Raw genomic sequence first — 19,783 nt, 5'->3', positions numbered from 1 at the left:
TGTGTTTAAGTTTGCTTTGTTTCAAAAGCCTGGAAAAGAAAACCAGATGGACTGTTCAATTAGTATTCTGGACTTATCCAGTATATGTTCAGTTGTTGTAGACAATGACGGTCTGAACATTTGAAAATGATTTTAAATTAGTTTTCTTGTGTTTTGGACTTGTTTTGTAGTATTGTTTGAAACTGTATCTGTGGCATTCTGGATCCGGCTTATATTAATTTGTGGTGTCAAGAGCTGCAACTAATAATTATAAAAGTGATTAGATTGCATGTTTTGTCCAACCAGCATCTGAAAAAGCAAAGACATTCAGTTTAGAAAGAGAAAAGCTGCAAATCCTCACAATTGAGAAGCTGGAACCAGAGAGATTTGTCATTTTAACTTGAAAAATGACTTTTAATCGATTATTAAAAACAGTTGCCTACAATTTTTGTTTCAGTGTCCTGTAAGCCCACAGGACACACGGATGTAGTTGAGTACAGTATTTGAGTAAATGTACCTTGTTACAGTCCACCACTGATTCAGTTTCATTTAATCACATTTCACTAGCTCTGCCTTTCCCCCAGTAAAACAACAAACCTCGTGCCATTAATTGCCATCCTCTGTATGTGTGTGTGTGTGTGTGTGTGTGTGTGCATATGTTGGGGGTGTGTGTGTTTGTGTGTGTTGGGGGGGGGCTGCTAAAATAATGCCCCGGCTGTCCTCCTGATATCCCACAATTCTACTCTCAGCTGCACAGTGGAGTTTGATAGGCTGGTGGAGAGGGGGAACTGCAGCAGAGTAGCACCGCTGTCAGGAAACAGAAGCCCACTACGAATGCAACTCGCATTAAGCAGCTGAACGAGGACGGTTTACCTGGTAATAAAAACCTTTTATTTTGCCGCTTTCTCTCTAATAATCTTACACAGAGGCCGTCTTACGAGACATGCTTCCCGGTTTGTACAATTCGTCTGTATTATTTCCTCTCTTGCCTTGTAACTGCTCGTCTGACCACAACACCTCCGGCCGATGACAGATAATTAACGTTAAAATACACTTCTGCTGTATTCAGTCAGGCGGAGAAGTCGAGTTTGACGTGGCTAACTGTGTCAGAAACACTGGTCTTAACCTCTTTATCCCGCTGTTTTGTATATTAGCCTCTCGGTGCGTTAACGTTGTGGCGATATGTTGTGTTTTTTTGCTGAATGGGCTGTCTGAAGCGGCCGTTATTTTGAAAAGTCAAAGCTTAGACGGATATTTCAAAGACACAAACCGCTCAAGGTACAGTAAGCTAACGTGCTCCACTTTCGAGGCGGAAAGTGGGTGAAAACAACACGATAGAGGCTTTTTCCCCCCAACCTTTTAATCCTCCGTATTTCACATCTGGGGAGGACAGCGCTGAGTCACCGACCGACACGGTAACATTTGAGTACAATTAATGGATTAAAACCGCTTCATTGTCGGACGTTAAGACGACATAGTTGGGTGTTTTTGATCTGCAGTGCGGTAGGCGTGGTTAGGGCCAGGATGGCACTGGTCTGGATCCTCTTTTTTTAGCATCCTCCACATCCTTGAAGGCACTGGAATCGTAATGGCCGGAGTCTGACTTAACAATTTAATTAAGATGCACAGTAAGCTGTTGTTGCAGTACCGTCGGAAGGCAGCAACGTTGTGGGCCTTGTCTGCAGGCTTTCATAGTCCATTCATTGAGAGGGCACCTTTTTGAATTTACTTTAACCTGTTAACAGTATGTTGGGATATCTTTCGGTCCCACATTTGCTTAAAAACTGTTGTCATTCCTTGATACATATGATGAATATCAAGATCTATCAGCAAACCCACATTCTGTAGGAATAGTGTAGCTTTACAGGGATAAAACCAAGCCAATTCAAATTAGCTTTGCTATTATAGCCCAACATCGCACATTTGTATGACAGCCTGTATCCCGAGACCCTTGATAAGAGGAAAACTAACAATAACATGATTACGTCACAGTGAACTTGTTACTGAGCACCTAAGAGACACGATGGGGTCATGTAGAGGTAAACAGCAACAGCCTCTTTTCATTGTTTTTGTCTGTAAAAGGTCAGCAAGGGTGATATGGGGTTTTTTTCCCCACTCAAACTGGAGCTGCTCTTTGACAGATAGAATAGGCCCCTACAGAATGCAATAGCACATTTTTAATAGTTGAAATATATCTTTTTATAGCTGCAACAGTTATTCAATTATTGAAAATTAACTATATAATTTCTTTAATGCGAAAACATTCTCTGGTTCTACCTCCTCAAATGAGATTTTTTTTAAGTTTTATATCTCTGTAAACTGAATATTTTGGGGTTTTGGACTGCTCATAGAACAAAACAAGTAACTTATTGATGATATCCTGACTATTTTGTGACACATAGTAGACCAAATGATGAATTGAGACAGTAATCAGCAGATTAATTGATAATGAAAATACACAAGGGGCTCGTATGAATGCAAAGAGCCTCCTTTTCATTAGTTTTGTTTGTAAAAGGTCAATAAAGGTGATTAGATTTGCTTGTTGAATGGCATAATAGGCCATAAAGAATACAATATAGAGGTGAAACAATAAGCCAATCGACAGAAAATGAATTAACTGTCATTGTTTTTTTTTGGCAAAAGTGTTAGGTTTTACTGGTTCTAGTTTTCTATGTCTTCTGTGATATGAAACTAATAATATTTGGATTCTGGACTGTTGGTTTGGACAAAATAAGCTATTTAAATATGTCAACTTGGGCTCTGGGAAATTAAGATACCAATTAGTTGCAGTCCTATTTAAATAGTGCATATATCCCTGTGGCTAGGCTGGAGTATTTCCCAATGAGCATACACTGTCTAAAATAATTATAAAAGACGAGTGCGGTGTAGACATGTCCCAGCTGATGTCAACAACCGAAAGCCTCCATTTTAACATTATGCTCTCTTGCAGACATTATTGGTAATCAAGTCACAGCTGATTTACTGATTACCTATAGCTAATCTCATAAAATGCTTAATCCCTATTGGCCAGCCTTAGCCGCTGTATAAAAAGTTATTAGCTCTTCATCAAGCTACCAAGATTTAGCTCTAATCTTTTACATTAACAGGGGATTTCCCCTTTGTCCACAGGAGCTGTACAACTGGATTGAGAGCTGCTAACTCCAGCAAACATGTATTTCAGGAATTGTTACATTGGTGATGTTTCTTTCAAGGAAAGCAACCCTGGACTGTACACCAACAAAGACACACTGATCACGTCGCATAATGAAGTGCACAGTCGAGTTGAGATAACAATAAGTTAGCTGGGTTGTCTGTTGTATCCCTAAATGTCTTACCGCTAGAGACAGTAATGCCAAGAATGTAAACGCAGCAAGCTGACAGGATTTATGGCCTCCTCAGCAAAAAAAATGCTCTCAGCTTGGAGTCACCTTCCCATTACCAGTCCACCTTCTCCAAACTCTGCTGCTGTGTCTCGCCCACGTCAGTCTATGAGGGTCCTCTAAAACAGCTACTAAATTAAAAAATCAAATGAGCAAAGACATTTTTGATTCAGCTGTTTTCATGGAAGTCTCATAAATGGACCTCCATCATTTTCAGCAGTGGATGATATGAATGGTTTACACACTCTACATTATACCTAGCTAAAACTAATGCAGTCTAATACAACGGTCCTGCAATAAATCCATGAAGGTTATAATGTTCAGTTTTTGTTGACGCACTTTTAGAGAGGTGATGATTTAATTTCACGATCATTTCTATTATTTTCTCCACCCCATTCATATCAATGAGGGTAGACCAAATAACAAACACCTCTCTGTATAACACAGCACAGTTCACCTGCACCACAAACTACATCCTCCAAAGTCATCATACAGTGAATCAACACCTCGCTAAAACAGAACATAAACTGAACCTTCATGAAGGGAGCATTTATTGCAGGACTGTTGTATTAGACTGAATAAGCTTTATCCAGATGTACCTAATAACCTGGCTACTGGGTATATATGCAGAATATGTCTTTATCCAACATTACTTTTTGACATTTTGTAGCTTTACAGGAACTTTTCTTTTATGCGGTTGTTTTATGGATTGGTTGACCATCAATGTTGGCTCTCTAAATGAAATGGTAGTTTCCAGAAGTGTCTGTGCACGTTGTGTTTGTGCTGCATCAGAGCTGGAGAATGTCCTGGCTGAACCCACCGAGGTAGAAAACAGATCTGGGTTGTTTAAATTTCTTGAATTGCAAAGGGCAGGACTCAACTGTGCTAAGCTGTGAGATATTATTAAAGAACATTTTCTACCTGTCTTAGGCCCAATTTTATCTTTCTGCCAAACATTAGCTTGTAGCATATTAGCTAGGTCAATCACATGTTGTTACTATTTCTCACAGAAAAACAGGAAGAGTCTCACTAGAGCGTCAGACTTAGTTCCTTGTGCTGCTTGTTGCACCACTTTAGGTGGACTGATGATCAGGTACAGACATGGTTGCTGGTGTCACACCGTTGAAACAAGAAAGATTGGATTGGACAGCAGGAGAGGTGGCAACTAGTTTTAACTCTGAACTCTTTGGGGAAAAATGCAGGAGATATAGGATGTTTGGCAAAAGTCTTAAAGATTTATAAATTCTAGGGCTGCAACTAACTGATTGTTATTTTCTTGATTAATCAAGTAATCATTTGGTCTATAAATATCATAAAACTGTGAAAAATGTCCATCACAGTTTCCTAAAATCCAAGGTGATGTCTTCAAATGTCTTGTTTTGTTCGACCAACAATCCAAAACCCAAAGAGATTAAATTAACTACAATGTAAGATGAGGAAAAGCATCAAATCCTCACATTGGAGGAGCTGGAACCATGAAAATAATGCAATTTTTGCTTGAAAAACAACTTAAACGATTATCCGCTTATCGAAACTGTTGCTGATAAATTGATTTTCAGCTCTACAAAACTTTCAATCAATCAAAAAAGTGTCCTCTCAAAAGTAATGCCGACTTCTGCTATTGTGACCTCTCACAAGTGGTTGCCATTAGTGGTAGCACTCTATACATGCAGAGCTGAATCTAATGTTGCATCTATTATAAGTCACTGCGGTTAAAAGTATTCATTGAATGTCTCACATCTAATGTAAATGTTAAATGACATCACATTTTGGAAAAGGACCTGGTTTACCATTAATGGAACACCAAATTCATGACAAAACACGTCAATAATTTTGTTTGTTGTTTGGGAGTCAGGGCAGTTGGAAGCTGTTTGGGGATCTGTAACCCCTCAGCAGAGGTGTCTCATTTGAGTGGTCAGACCAGCTTCATGGGATCCTGTTACAGTAGCCGGGTTTGTGTGTGACAGCTGTCAGCCCTGCAGTCATGTAGAGGGGTCGGCCTGCTCGGGATGGGCCTTGACGTGTCAAAAAACGCCAACCATTCCCGTCCATGTAACCTCTATAAGCCCCCGGGGAGGTTATGGGTGTGGGGGCAGGGGTTGCAGGGATGGGCCCAGCTGTGGTGTACTCCGGCTAATGGCACTCAGCGCAGATGTCCCTCATCCTCTCGTGCGTGCGTGTGTGTGTGTGACTCCATGTACATAGGCTACTTTCCAACAGTGTGCATTACAATCACAAATGGACCTTAAAATGGGGGTTTGCATGCATGGTGGGGCAGCACCACAGCATTTAGTGTAATGTAGATACATACTGATAAGCCTCTGCTGAGCTTTTAGCATGGATATGAATATCCAGTGCAGTCGGTTGTCTGACCAGTGCGTCTGCATGTGATTTAATTTCTGATTTAATGGGTTTGTTTAGTAGCAGACAGCGGGTTTGATGAACTGCGGGTTTGTTTGATTTATATTGGACTGAAGAAATGGGCGTGGAGTATTAATGATGTCATTGTTCTTCCGAGGAAGGTTTGTTTCTGGAGAAAGACAAGTAGATAGATGGTTTCTGCTTGTCCCTCTTTTAGAAGTCACATCACTGAGAGACTAAAAGATTTTATCTGCAAGCACAACTGAGAAAAACGTTTGCTTTCCATCAGGTGACAGTTGAGTGAAAAGCTGTTTTAGTGTGCTAATCTGGGAGATACATTTGATTTGCTCATGGTTGCAATGTTGTTTTGCATTCTCTGTAGGTGAGGTTTGGGTTTCTTTCTTTTCTCTGTATTCTTTTCTTTTGTCTGTGCAGTCTGGTGGCTGTCACTGTTCTTGTTTTTATTAATTCCTCGGATTTACTGTTGCAAGAAACGTATGCATCACCTCCTGCTAGGGCTCCATTTTGGAACCGGTACCTGGCAAAATAGGCTGATTCATTGAGCTCTGACGCTAATGAATCTAGCTCGTTTTTTATTAGCAAAGAGCAATGGAAAACATGGAGGTAGCAGCTTCTCATTTTTAGGTTGTGAACATTAAATAGGCTGCTTCTAAAAACTGTGGTGTCTCTGACTTCTCTGCCAACACAATGTGATTAGACATGGTTGCAGTTATTTTAGCCTTTTAGTTTCTTGCAAATGTTTTAAAGGTAAACCTTAGAGTGGATTTGATACTGGATTTGAAATCGATAATATGCTATCAAACCCCATCCCTACGTCCTGTGTGCCTGAGGATTTTCCTGTTAAATACTCAGCAAACACCAGCTGCTTCTGACAGCAGATGTAAAAGCTTTCTTGACCTGAGAGGTTGAATCTCTGTTGCGCAAAGATTAATCAGCCATGGAGCAGCAAAGCACATGTTTTATTTATTTGAAAGCGTCAAAGATTATTAGATTTAAGTGAATTTGTCTCGAGCTGAATCTTTATTCAGTATGATAAAGCTATATTGGTGTAATCATCAGCTGCTCCTGTATGCTAGCAGTAATGCAGGGCACTAAATGAGTTGTGAATACAGCTTTCTGAATGCATAATGTATGTGCCAGTCCATGGTGAGGGCCACACACAAGGCTACTGTGTGTGCTGTTGTGTGGCCCCGTGAAGAGTGCCTGTCACCAGTGACTGAACGTATTCTTCCTCCATTTCTATGGTGCTAAGATGTTCCTTTCCTCCCCTCCTACCATAGTTCCTGTTTCATAGCAGGGTTAAGAGAAGCAAAGGTTAGCTGTGCAGCCATCATCTGTCAGCTGATTTCTGAGCCGCTCCTCAGCACATAACACAACAAAGTTGCAGAGAGGTTTTGACTGGATTCTGTTTGAATTCGCCTCAGTGGTCTTTGAGAATTAGTTATCCTCACTTGGAAGGCTCCTTTTTAAAAGCCAGGGTTGGAATTTGGATCTTGTGACTTCTTCTTCACTTCATTCACATTGCCGCCACTCGGCACCGGAAGTTACTGAAGTTGAATATTAGAAAGAGTTTGATCAGCATGTTGCATTCAGTGACCCTTGATGCTCCTGACTTCTATGAAAACAACAGCAGAAATAAGAACTTTGAGACTTAGAGTCAACATTATTGTGATCCCTTTAAACAACTCTCTGTTCTGAAGTGGTTTTTGTTACTTGGCAAAGCTTGATTTGGCTTTATATTGTAATCCCAAGTAATTCCATAGGGATTCAAACCCACTGCTCATTAGCAAAGATGAATCACCCTTTGGCGTTACTTAAGGACTGTATCATTCTGCATTATGAAACGCGGTAATACTAAGTGATATTGAATCGAGACATTATTCTCGTTTGTGGAGCCTCCATGCTGATAATCGCACATTTTTTATAAGACCATAAAACATTAATTTCAGTTCAGCTCAAAGTATTTTGAAGTGCAAGACGAGCAAAACAACATGGGGACATAATGCATGAGGCATACACTCCAGCTGTTAATAATCCAGCTATGTGTCTGCCAGTGCTGTGTGAGGCATGTGGGCCAAATTTAGTCCTCGAAAAAGCCTTCATGAAGTTTTCTGACTGCGACAGGATTCTTATTACAAATTGTAAAATATCTTTACCTCCAAAAAGCAAATGCTTGCTTTCAAAATAATCAATACCAGAGAGCCATAGTTCTTCATTTAAGTTTTTGCCGTTTTTTATTCAATATGTCCAAAGTTGTGGGGATCACCTCAGCCCACAGTGTTGCTTTTGTTGATCCTGAGGCTGCTATCCCCGGCTGGAAGTCAAGAGATCCTCCCCTGAATCCTCCCACCCCGGAGTAAACCCAGCCCTATAAATAGAGCTCAATGAGAAGCAGGCCAACAGCAGAATGACAGGCATCTGTACTACAAACCCCAGACTCTCTGCAGCAGAGGCCCAGTGTGCTGTCCCGCACATATGCCCTCCAAACCCCACATCCCAATGTCAAAGCCTGTGGGTACGGTTAGCACAGGGGCCCCCAGTGCGATCCGTCCTATCTGTCATCTTTGTTTTGCAAAACTGACCATTAGATGTTTCCTCTCATTACCAAGTTTTAGGCCCCTGGGACCCCATCTGTCACTGGTATGCTGTTATTCACAGAGGGAGAAGGTCATGCTATGAAAGACAGGTGCAGTTCAGATACTCTGCAGAGAGACTGGTAGGCCATGACAGAAACTGTGCAACAATGAGGAAGGAGGAGGAGGATTTTATTAATTTTGAGCAGACTCAATCAGTTAATTAATCTATTAGTCCATCGGCTAAATAATCTGCAACTAATTTGATAATTGTTGAGGTCAATTTTCAAAGCAACAATGCTGAATATTCTCTGGTTGCAGCTTCTCCAGTGTGAGGATTTGCTGCTATGTTCTGTTTTTTTACTCTGTAAAGATAATATATTGGGTGTTGGTCAGACAAAGCAAGACATTTGAAGAAGTCACCTTGGGCTTTAGGAAACAGTAATGGACATATTTAGACTAGATTTAGGCTAAATGAGTAATCACAAAAAATAACATCAGATTAATCTGTATTAAAAATAATCATTACTTGCTTCCCAAAATTGATTCTAACAATAATAGTAGCTTTATTTTGCCTGGACAACAAATACAAAACACAAAAGGATTCTGTTTTTATTAATGATGAGATGGAGAAAAGCTGCAGCTCTTCACTTTAGAGAAGCTGAAATGTACAACTATTTTGATAGTTGATCATTGTTTTCCAACAAAACTGCCATATTTGTTGATTCCTGCTTCTTCAGTGTGATGATTTGCTGTTTTCCTCTCTTGTATGCCATTGTAAACTGAATATCTTTGGGTTTTGGACAAAACAAGGCGTAATGTGACAATAATCCTTAGGTGCAGCCCGAGGTGAGAGTGTTTTTAAAGCAGTTTATGTGAAAATACATACCGTATATTGTAGAAATTGTGGATGTCAGGGCACCAGCAGTCTAAGCACTTTCCATTATCAGCTGCTGACACTCCTGAGATTATTGAGGACGGGACTTGAGTGCACCTAAGCCACTTACATTGATTTCACTTTTTATTCTGCTGTCAAACAATATCCACATCTCTGCATTTGCATCTTAGAGGAGCTCATCGTTAGACAGGGCTGAAAGGCGACAGTAGATCAATTCATAACCAGTCAGCTGACTCATCTAGTTTCCCATTTTACCCTCCCCTTTCCTCCACCCCAGCGTGATTTACCATGACAACTGAATCAGGCGCAGACTCGGAGGCCAAGCAGCCGCAGGAGAACAAGGAGAAAGAGAAGGGGAAAGCTAAAGGAGCAGCCGAACCCACCTCGCCTCAGAACCAGCCGGAGCAGCTTCCCGCCGCCGCCGGACACAGCACCCCGGCCAGGAAGGAACAGGTCAGCATCTTCATAACCACTGTCACCCCTCACTCAACTGGACCTACAAAAGGAGGATCCAGCCAGTTGTCACTGACAGCTTGAAAATCATTTGTCTTTTAACATACTTTTACATATTTTACCTTGCTCGTAAAAAACACTTATAATACTAATTTAACTGAGGGAGTTGTTTTTGGTGTAAACACTGTACATATCGCTTTAAATCAGGCTTGAATTTGAAACATTACACACCATTCATCCCACTCCCAAATGAATTGTGTCTTTGTGTGAAAAATGGAAATGAACAAAAAAGAAACACAACGACATGACCTCAGTGTTCTCAATGGAGGTTACGGCCCCCATCAAATGTATCCGTTCACAAGTAAACTTGTCTTTCAGTCATTGCTCTTTCCTTTTTATTTTGTAAATGTGGTAAAACACAGAATGAGAAACACCCCCAACAAAGTGTGGATGTTTTCAGTACCAGCATTACATCAGCTGATTGTACTACAGCTGTGGGAAGAATGCATAAACTGAGCTGCTGAAGTGAAACCTCAATGTTTTTAGTGGTTCATCATTTGAGATCTGAACACAAAAACAAGAGCTGCAACGTTTTGATTAGTTTAATTACAGAAAAATAATTTGTCATCGTAAAGTGGATATCTTTGGGTTTTCTACACCATTAGCTAATCATTAGTTGCAATCCTACAAATAACCAAATGTCTGCAAAGTTTGATTGTTCTGGGAAAGCCTGGTATGTTTGACTCCATTGACCTGTGATAAAGACCTTCTTTTAAAACATTTCATGCGAGTAAAGAAAATGTTTTTGATAATCCCCAAATGTGTCTAGTTGACTCACCGTGTTTGTAAAGCAATGGAGTAAATGTCCACCTGCAAGCTTGTGGACTAAATGGATATTTTATTTTAAGTTTTGTATAGAAGAATGAAAAACATCAGTGCCTTTTTAAACCAGTGATCTCTGTTATGAAGAAGACTGTAGCCTGCAGCTTGTCCATTTTATGTCTGAGAAAGCCCAAGTAGCTACTGTTGATGTTATCTGAACAGTAAGTGCTTCTCTGCAGATTTTGGGCCAAACAGCCTTCTGGGCTCACTATCTTATCGATGTACAGATTGAATTTCCAGCACTTCCAAACTGCAGGGGGGCTGTCTCAGGCTAAAAGCAGACTCCTGCTTATCCCCTAATTTACTAGATGAAAGAAAAACAGTGTGACCAGCTGTACATGCAAACAGATTTGGTCTTCAGTATGTGGTAGAAGACTAAATCGTTGGCAGTCATAAAATTGTTACTGATGTAGTTCAAGGCACAGTGTTGTCCTAAACAAATCACTTACATTTGTAGTTTGAATTACCAGCACTAACTTGATTGATTTGTGGATGGCTGATCACGTAGAGAGCAGAAACAAATGAAAGATCCAAATGAAAAAATGTTTTTCTGATGTCTGGTATATGAATGTTCTCAGACAGCATGAGGGTGGAGATTAGCCCTGAGCCATCCCGTGTTATTATTTTCACATTTACGTGACATTTTAGGCTTGTAGCTGTAGCTTATCTGAGAATTTAGAAAAAAGATCGGCTCTGGAAAATTGTAGATTGCTGTCATTTACAAGCAGCCAATATTAAGGAGTCAGAAGGTCAAAGTGAGCACAACCAGATGTGGACATGCAGAGAAAAGAAAACCATTGCCTTCTTATGATCTTCCACGTGTTTGAGCGTGTAACTGCAATTTGAGCATGCTCGGGCTCACAACCCCATTGACCTTGCAGTGTGGCATTTATCATGATGTGGAAAAAAAGTATGGAAACTGTGTTTGATGAGGAGAAGAAATGGAGCATGAGTTTAGACGTCAATCATAAGGGGCCGTAATGAGAGAGCAGCAGAAGCAGGACGATGTGATGGATAGATTCATTATGTCCTGGGCTGGGCAATGTACCAAAAAAAGCATCACAAAATGTAATATTTGAATGTTTGTCAACAAATGATGATATATACCCTCAAGATGACAGTCCACGCAGTGTTTGTTGAGATATTTCAGTCTGTACTAAAGTGGCGGAGCAACCAACCAACATTGCCGTCCCTAAAAGAATTTTAAAAATGTGTAATTTCTTTGCATCACTTAAGGTGTTACCCATTAAATGGATCCATACCAGTATCCCTTAAACTTTATCTACATTAAACAGCCTTCAGCGTGTCACACTGATGATGATAGATGATGCTCTGCCGTTGTCAGAGCTGTGTGAATTGGCAGGAACAAGGCTGAGAGAAATCACACGCTCTGACACAACGCTGTCTGTCCTCCCTGTGAGACACATGCTCATGCTGAGAGACGTCTCTGGTCCCAGCAGGGTGCACACAAGAATGAAGTGGCCTGTGGTGCTGTGGTGCTTATTTCTATCACAAATCATCCATAAATGTTTAAAATACATCCTTTGGTATTTCTTGAAAATTCAAACTAAATCAAATCTACATTGTCACTTTTTACTCTCATGCTCTCTAAAAGGTGAAAGTAATTTCCTTGTATGGTTAATCACTACTTCCACAGGGAGAACTGGTCTGCATGAGCTACATTAGATAGGCACAATGGTGATGGATATAGCCTGAAGAACAAGATAAGAAATGTTTAATATAAAAATGAAAAGGGGCATTAAATCCACTTTGTCCGTGAGTAAGAAGAAAAAATGTCTTGAAGCTAAAGGCCTCTTTTTCAGCATGAAGTCAGTCAGGAAGGGCTTTGTTTTCAGCGAAGTGGAAAATTGGATTTTCTCTGTTTAAGACAAAATGGCAGTACACCCCTTGCTCCTCTCTGCGGGACCTGATTACATTCACTCAGGGTAAAGAAATGGTGAGCAGAAGGTACTTTTCGTTTCTGGTCTGTGACCTCTTTCAACCTAAAAGCATTATATTTTCATACAGCGAAATAAATGCAGAGACGTCTCACTGCTTTCTTATCTTTATCAAAGACAGCAGAAAAGTCCAGTGCAAGAAATATCACAAACATGTGGAAAAGTGTAATTCAAAATTCATGATTCACCTCATTACTGTTGGGTGACACTTGTTTTCTGCCTCTTCAGGAGCAGCAGGAGGAGGACCAGGTATCCCACAGGTCATCCACCAGTCGTCTGTCCAGGTCTCCTTTGAGAGGAGGGAAGAAGGTGAAGGTCATGCAGTGTAAAGTCACCCTGCTGGACGGCTCCGACTGCACACTCAATGTGGAGGTGAGAGAGAGGGCAGGTGGTGGTCGGAGGGAGGAAGTGGGTATTTTGTGGTTCTTTAACACAGTTTCTCTTTATATATTGTTGTGGTTTAGGGGGTTGTTTATAAAAGGTGCTGCAGGTGGCATTTTGAGATAATTTAAGCTTCCAACAGCTTCTCCACTACTTTTGTATTTCACCACCGTTTATTTGGTTGTTTTTTGACATTAATCTGAAGGAGATGTGACCCACGTGGCAACAGTTTAGTGTCAAAGGGAAAAAAGCAGTTTGATATATAAGCACTTTTCACTTTAAATAGTTACTTGAAATGAAACTGTCGCTGCTGTACCAGTTGGCCTTTTTGAATTGCCTTGCAGCAATGCAGCAGCACTAATGATATTTGCGTCAGTCTATGAAGACTATAATTACACCAAGAATGAAATGTCTAATGATTTTTTAACCAATTTTATTTAGAGCAAATGTTCTACAGTTAATTTGCTGATAAGTGAAGACATTTCTGTGATGTATTTTTTGCTTAACAGCACAGTGTAGGGCCTTTTTATTCATATAATGTATAATGTTTATGTACGGGCGACTGTAGCTCAGGAGATACAGCCAGTCGTCCATTAACCGCAGGATTTGTGGTTCAATCTCCAGCTCCACCTGTCCACGTGTAGAGGTGTCCTTGAAGTGCAGACCACTTAAAGTGATTGTTACATCCAAAGCCGAAGCTAAATTTACAGCCCATGTCCCTGGTTAGACTTTTAATATCAGTTTCAGTTTTTAAGTTTGCAATTTAATTAATTTTTCTAATTTCAGTGGCAGTTTAGCTTACATGAGCTGAAGTCTGAAGACATGTTTGATATTTGCTCATCTGTCTTTATACACTCTGTGTATTTAAAGTAAAACCATAAACACTTTTCTTTGCAAAAAGGGTTGAACAGGGTTATTGGAAGTCTTTTCGATGAACAAATAATGCAACATATGGCACCATTTAAAGCTGAGTTCCAAAACATTTAAATTATAGTTGACAGTCAACAGGAACTTTTGATTACTGCATTGATATGTAAAAACAAAAGTGTGTCCCACAAAGACATCGTCAGAAGGAGCTGAATAACTAACCCCATTAGCCTTCTGCTGAACTATGTATTTCTCTGTGTATCAGTCTTATGATATTTGGCCTGTCATATTAAAACAGAAATAAACTGTACTATTTTGACAGGCCTTTTTAGAAGTAGGGATTTCATGGATTTCACTGCACATTTACATTTGCATTGTGTCAAATTGCTTTGTGGAATTCGTATTCCCTCCAAAGCTTCTCTGTGTAGTCTGGAGAGAGAAAAAAAAATTCACATAACGGTTCTTAAATGTTTAGTTCTTACTTCAAAGCTCATCCAGTATCCAGAAATAAACCTTATGAGGAAAGAGAGAGCCAACAATCAGTGAAAAACACGTGTCTTTGTGTTGTAAATGTGAAGCCAGCAATACCGCCACCCCAGCAGTGTGGCTTTTATCATAATGTGGAGAAATTAAATATGGAAATGGGATGTTTTGTGCAGAGAAGAAATAGAGCATGAGTTGGTTGTTAATCATGATGGGTTAGAATAGGAGAGGAGGGCGAGGGCGTTGGATGGATTCATTATTTTCAGGGCTGAATAATGTGGCAAAAGAGTGAAATCATCAAAAATGAAATGTTTTAAATTTAATTGACAAAGATAGAGTTTTATCACTGTTAAATTAGCACAGTTTTATCCTGGCTGCCACTTAGTAAACTGTCTCATAAGTCTTGTAAGGTTTTGGTGGATTTTATTGCACATTTTGCTTTTGTGTTGTGTCAGATTGCCTCGAGTGGAACAATTATGTATAGTTGTAAGTATTCAGAAATAACCCCGCTCATGCAAGTACAAGGAAAATGTGAGTGTCAGAGCTCCACAACATAATAGCTTCTTTCTGCCATCAACAGTCATTCTTTCTCTCGGGACATTATGAATTCAGGAATAAATCTGAATAGCGAACCTATTTGACATTTCACTCTGACATATTTCCAAAGTTGAGCTCAAAGTTATAAGACTTTGTACTACTTTGTACTACTTCGTACGTTCCAAAAATGTGTGCAGGCTTAACAGGGAGTACAAGACCCTCCTCAAATCTCCTTTTGAGCAGATTCCTCCCCCACCAGGGGTTTGGATAGAGGGATTAGCCGACTGTTTTGGAGGTGGTGGTGAGGTGAGGGCTTCTGACCGTGAAATGGGAGCATTTGTTGGAGGGAATCAGTGTCATTGACTCTGTGTGTTGGCACGATTACTCGATCTCCCACTGTGGCCAAGGAAGGACAGTGATCTGGAAATGGGGGTCAGTCTGGACTTCTTGCCCTTGAGACGGACGCAGTGCCGTTAATTTAGATGCATTTGCTCCAGGAGAGCAAATGTTGGTTTGTTTGTTTGTTTTATCACAAACAAAAACAGTAAGAAGTTTCAGGTAACTTGCATGTAATATGCTTTACAGCGTTATCCTTCAGGGGTTTGTTTCAACCTAATTCACCTGCTTTTACTCCAAGATTAATTGACAGATATTTTAAAGGGGCAACCCATCAATTTACTGCTGTACTTGGTTGTTGGGGTAACTTGCAAGAGACGTATTAAAAAAGAATTGTCGAAAGGAATGCAACAAAAGCCGAGATACATCCTGATGTGGGTCAAGCTCAAAACGCACTGGATTCCACATTTCCCATAATGCAACTTGATAGCGTTTTTCATTAAACCCTCCATGCCTGTCAAACACTAATGTCTTTTAAACTCCACGTGCTCCAAGCCAAAGCTCAGATAACTCATATCCTCATCAGAGTTAATAGTGTTCTCTCAGGCCTATATTATCAAACATAATCTGTTGAAAAATGGAAAAATGCTTATTTTTTCATCTAGGAGTTCAATTATCTAAGTGAATATATTTTAAATTAGTATAAACAGAAAGTCAATAATTGGCCTTTTGAGTGCTGATTCAGTTTCAAGACGTCCTCAAAAAAAGTTGATTAATTATCCCGCAGACAGATTGTAAACTACATTTTATTACATTGCATATACTAAAGTTGAGCTTTTACTGTATCCACAACTTTCCTAATTATTTAATCTATTGGGACTCTCTTGAGAACTGACGAGAGCTGAGATGATGCATCTCAAGGGGTTTATCCTTATATAATAAGTCTAATCTGACTAATCTAAATGTGTAACACTGTGGAAAACATCCTCATTTGCAGTATGTATTTGTGTCTAATAGCAAGTGTGTTGAATCACCTTGTCCCATCTGTTTACTAGCTTGTAATCTCACATCCTGCCCCCCCCCCCGCCAGGACAAGCCTGGGTTAAGGCTTCCCTGGCACCTAACCCTAAGTCTCACCACACCTCACTTTGTCACCAATTAGATGAGGAATACGTAGAGGTGACTTTGGATTAGAGTGCATAAGAGGGGATGTGAGCAGAAGGAACAAGTAGAAACAGAGGAAGTGGAATGATCAAGTTATCTGTCCAGAAAACCTGAGATGTCCAAAACGTTTTTCACCTGCAGCTAAACATGAAGCTCCCAACCTCTTCATAAAGTATCTCACACATTTTAATTTGTCTGTTGCTGGGGGCTCATCATTCGTCTAAGGCTAAACGAGTTAATCAACAGAAAATTAATGGACAGCAATTCATTTTTTTAAAGTAATTTATTAATCAAAAATAGAAAATTCACAGCTTCCTAAATATGAGGTTTCACCTTTTCTTTCTGATTTAGATTTATTATAAATTGAATATCTTCCCATTTTGGTCGGACAAAACAACCAATTTGAAGTCATAACCTTGGGCAGTGGGAAAGTTTGTCGATTTATAAGTTTTATCAAAAAATACTAACTTGTAGTAGTCGTGTGCACATCCTCAAAACGTTAGTGGGATAAGTGCTGGATAAAAAAGTAATCCATAAAATTGCCATCTGATTGATTTTTTTTTTCCTTTCTAACAAGGATATCTTGACACATGTAAATGTCATGAGGTGATTATCAGGTCACTGGTCATTTGCTATATAATTATATCCCTCATTTCCTGCCTGTAAGATTGAAACATCACTAATACAATTAAAGGGAGCTGTGATTCCAGTGTGCGGGTAGTCTATGGATTACAGCATAATAGAAAAATAATTACAGAACAGAAGATGTGAACAAATGCAGGCCTACTCAGGATACTTGAGCAAGCCTGTGTGCTATCAGTTACACATCACTGCTTCTGCACAAGGTCATGACAGAATTGGGCACCTTTTTTATACAGAGCAATAATACAAAATCAAGCTGTGCTCATTGATGCTGTAAACATGAGTTGGACAATACTCATAATCACAGTATATTTTATACAATGGTTGACTGAAGAGGTTTCTTTAAAAAAAAAAACATTCATTACAATAAAAAGCAAGAGACAACAAAAAAGATGGCTAATTAGTTTACCAGAGGAGTTGTCATAGCAACCAATCAGGCACAATCATGACCAGTCGAGGTGCCTGAAGCCTAAATACAATCGGTTGTATGAAAGCGTTCCAACAGCAGCAGACAGGAGCTCGGTCAGCTTATGCTGTTTGACACAGTGATACAATTGAGGTCAGAGGATCCTCGGGATAATTGCCAGGGACTCGTCTTCCTCCTCCCCAATCCCATTTGAAACGAGTCCAGAATGTCAAGATTTTACATTTTTATCCTCCTGACCTCGTAGTTTTCCAGCTCAATTCAATTTCCTCCTGTGGGAAAAAAAAATGTCTGCACTAATCGTTTCCTATCATTTTCTGTGACACAGAACTACTGAACCTCCTCCACTTCAGAGGGTGTTATGTTTCCACAGAGGGAGATAAAAACCCCACATCTTACTGCGTTGTTGTTGTTTTTTTTGTTTTATAAATCATAGGCATATTTTTGTAAATCCCTCTAGAGGTAGGATAAAGACGTGCATCTAAACTAAAGCATCTTTTAATTAGAGCTGCAACAATTAGGCGATAGATGGCAAATTAAACTGCAACTATCACTTAATCGTTACAGCAATGTTTTAAGCAAAAATCCAGAAAGTATCTGGTTGCAGCTTCTGTTTTTTGGCTGTTTTGAAAACAAGACATCTGATGAAGTCAACAAGGACTCTGTTGCAGTCCTGCTCTTAATCTCCAAACTCACTGCAGCTACTGCTGCTGTTTGCGCTCTAAATGTAGACAAGAATATCTTGAATTACATCAAGACTGATGCTTCTTCTCTAATTCGAGATCAATTTTCCTTCCAATTTCCTTCTGATTTCATTCTCCTTAACAACCCCAAATACAAGCCAGATCAGTCAGCTGCACTCTTGCACTCCCAACATATTTTCTGTATGTTAGACAGCCAAGTCTGAACGGAGGTTTGCGGATCACAACCTTTTTTGTGTGTGTGTGTAGCGGTTCTGTCAGACTATTGCTGGCTTGCTGTGACAGTTACTGACATGACTGCTAATTCCCTCAGCGATGTAGGATTAACCCTCTCTCTCGCCAGCGACGTTGTGGTAGAGGACGAGTGTATGCTTCAAGTGACAAAAAGGTTTTGGTGGATGTTCGTATAAATGTACCATATGTGTCAAAGACTGCTACTCCTTCTAATAGCCAGCCAAATATGTGTGTTTATTTCCATCTGGGCCTTCAAGTCACAGAATATCTGAATGCATGGGCGTGTTATGACTCCTGCTACTAGAATAAGCTGTGACAGTGTTTTTTGATAAATCCAGACGTGAGGAGCTGGCTGTGGCTCTGTGCAGGAAATAGGCGTCTGTGTTGTGGCAACTCAGACCTTAAAATACCTCATGTGAGCGGTCCAAAGCTGTCTGTGAAGTCCAGCCTCCTCCAGCTGGGGAGAGACGACGGAGCTCCAGCTGATGACATCCTGCACTCTGCTAGAGATGTGCAATTGATCTTTTGGTTTTAAGCGTTCACATAGCTGATGTTCACCTTGAGCTCAGGAATGTGACATGGTGTATTTATACTGTCATGCTTTTTACAGAAGGAATCGATCCTGAGTGGCCCAATTGGTCAAACGTGGCTGCAGCACCTTGAGGGTTAGCCCCTGCAGGAAAGGCTCTGTGATGCAGCAGTGTAATGTGCTGCATCATCAAGCTGCTTTTGTAATTGGACATTTTAGTTTGATGTTGTTGTTCTGTGAGTTGTTTTTTGTTTACTTATCTCCAGAGCACAGCCTGAGGTTGTTACATTATGTATGCACAGTTATGTGTTTTTGTTTTATCTTGTGTTGTTTGTTTGTTTGTTTGTTTGTTGTCATATTGTTGTCATATTGTTGTTTAATTGTTGAATATGGTGTAGGTTCACAAATATGACAAACCCCAGTATTCTTTCTTCAATTTAATCCCTGATCTCAACCTGAATCAACAAAAACGAATAAAAAGCAGTTGAAATATCTGGAAAAACTCTTCTCATGCATAATAACACCCTTATTCAGTTTTGGTGGTATAATATTTTTTTTAAACAATACTCTCTTGATCATAAAATGTGTAAAATGTGTGATAATGCGGACTACTTCTAGTGTACCCTGTGGTGAATATGTTTTTGTTCTTTTGTTTTTCTCACAGAAACGAGCCAAGGGCCAATTTCTCTTTGATAAAATATGTGACCACCTCAATCTACTGGAGAGGGACTACTTTGGCATCACATACAGAGATGTAGAGAACCAGAAGGTAAAGGAAAATCTATTATATGCTAATAATCAGTTTTTATGGAGTTGCTAAGAGTCGACTTTGTTAAATGACATTTAATAACACTAAAACCTTTCAAAATGCGCTTGAGGAAGTCTTTTCAAAGATGACACTGCTAAACATGCTGAACGCCTTCACAATGTTTGATTAAATAGTGACGATGTCCCACTTTAGGAACTTTAGTTCTTAGTCA

The 19,783-nt window shown here is 39.8% G+C and overlaps 1 protein-coding gene across 1 annotated transcript in view; it reads left to right on the top strand.

The window, feature by feature from the left end:
• epb41l3b (erythrocyte membrane protein band 4.1-like 3b) overlaps positions 1–19,783 on the top strand; it is a 51,305-nt gene that overhangs the window by 9,782 nt on the left and 21,740 nt on the right. Inside the window, exons 2-4 of the mRNA XM_070919511.1 lie at positions 9,490–9,665; positions 12,734–12,877; positions 19,468–19,572. Of these exons, the coding sequence (XP_070775612.1) occupies positions 9,501–9,665; positions 12,734–12,877; positions 19,468–19,572 (414 nt within the window). The 5' untranslated portion in view covers positions 9,490–9,500. The remainder of the gene's footprint in view (positions 1–9,489; positions 9,666–12,733; positions 12,878–19,467; positions 19,573–19,783) is intronic.

This window comes from Enoplosus armatus, chromosome 14 (assembly GCF_043641665.1).
Source record: "Enoplosus armatus isolate fEnoArm2 chromosome 14, fEnoArm2.hap1, whole genome shotgun sequence".
Classification (NCBI taxonomy): Eukaryota; Metazoa; Chordata; class Actinopteri; order Centrarchiformes; family Enoplosidae; genus Enoplosus; species Enoplosus armatus.
This window is presented reverse-complemented; position numbering and strand designations above follow the sequence as displayed.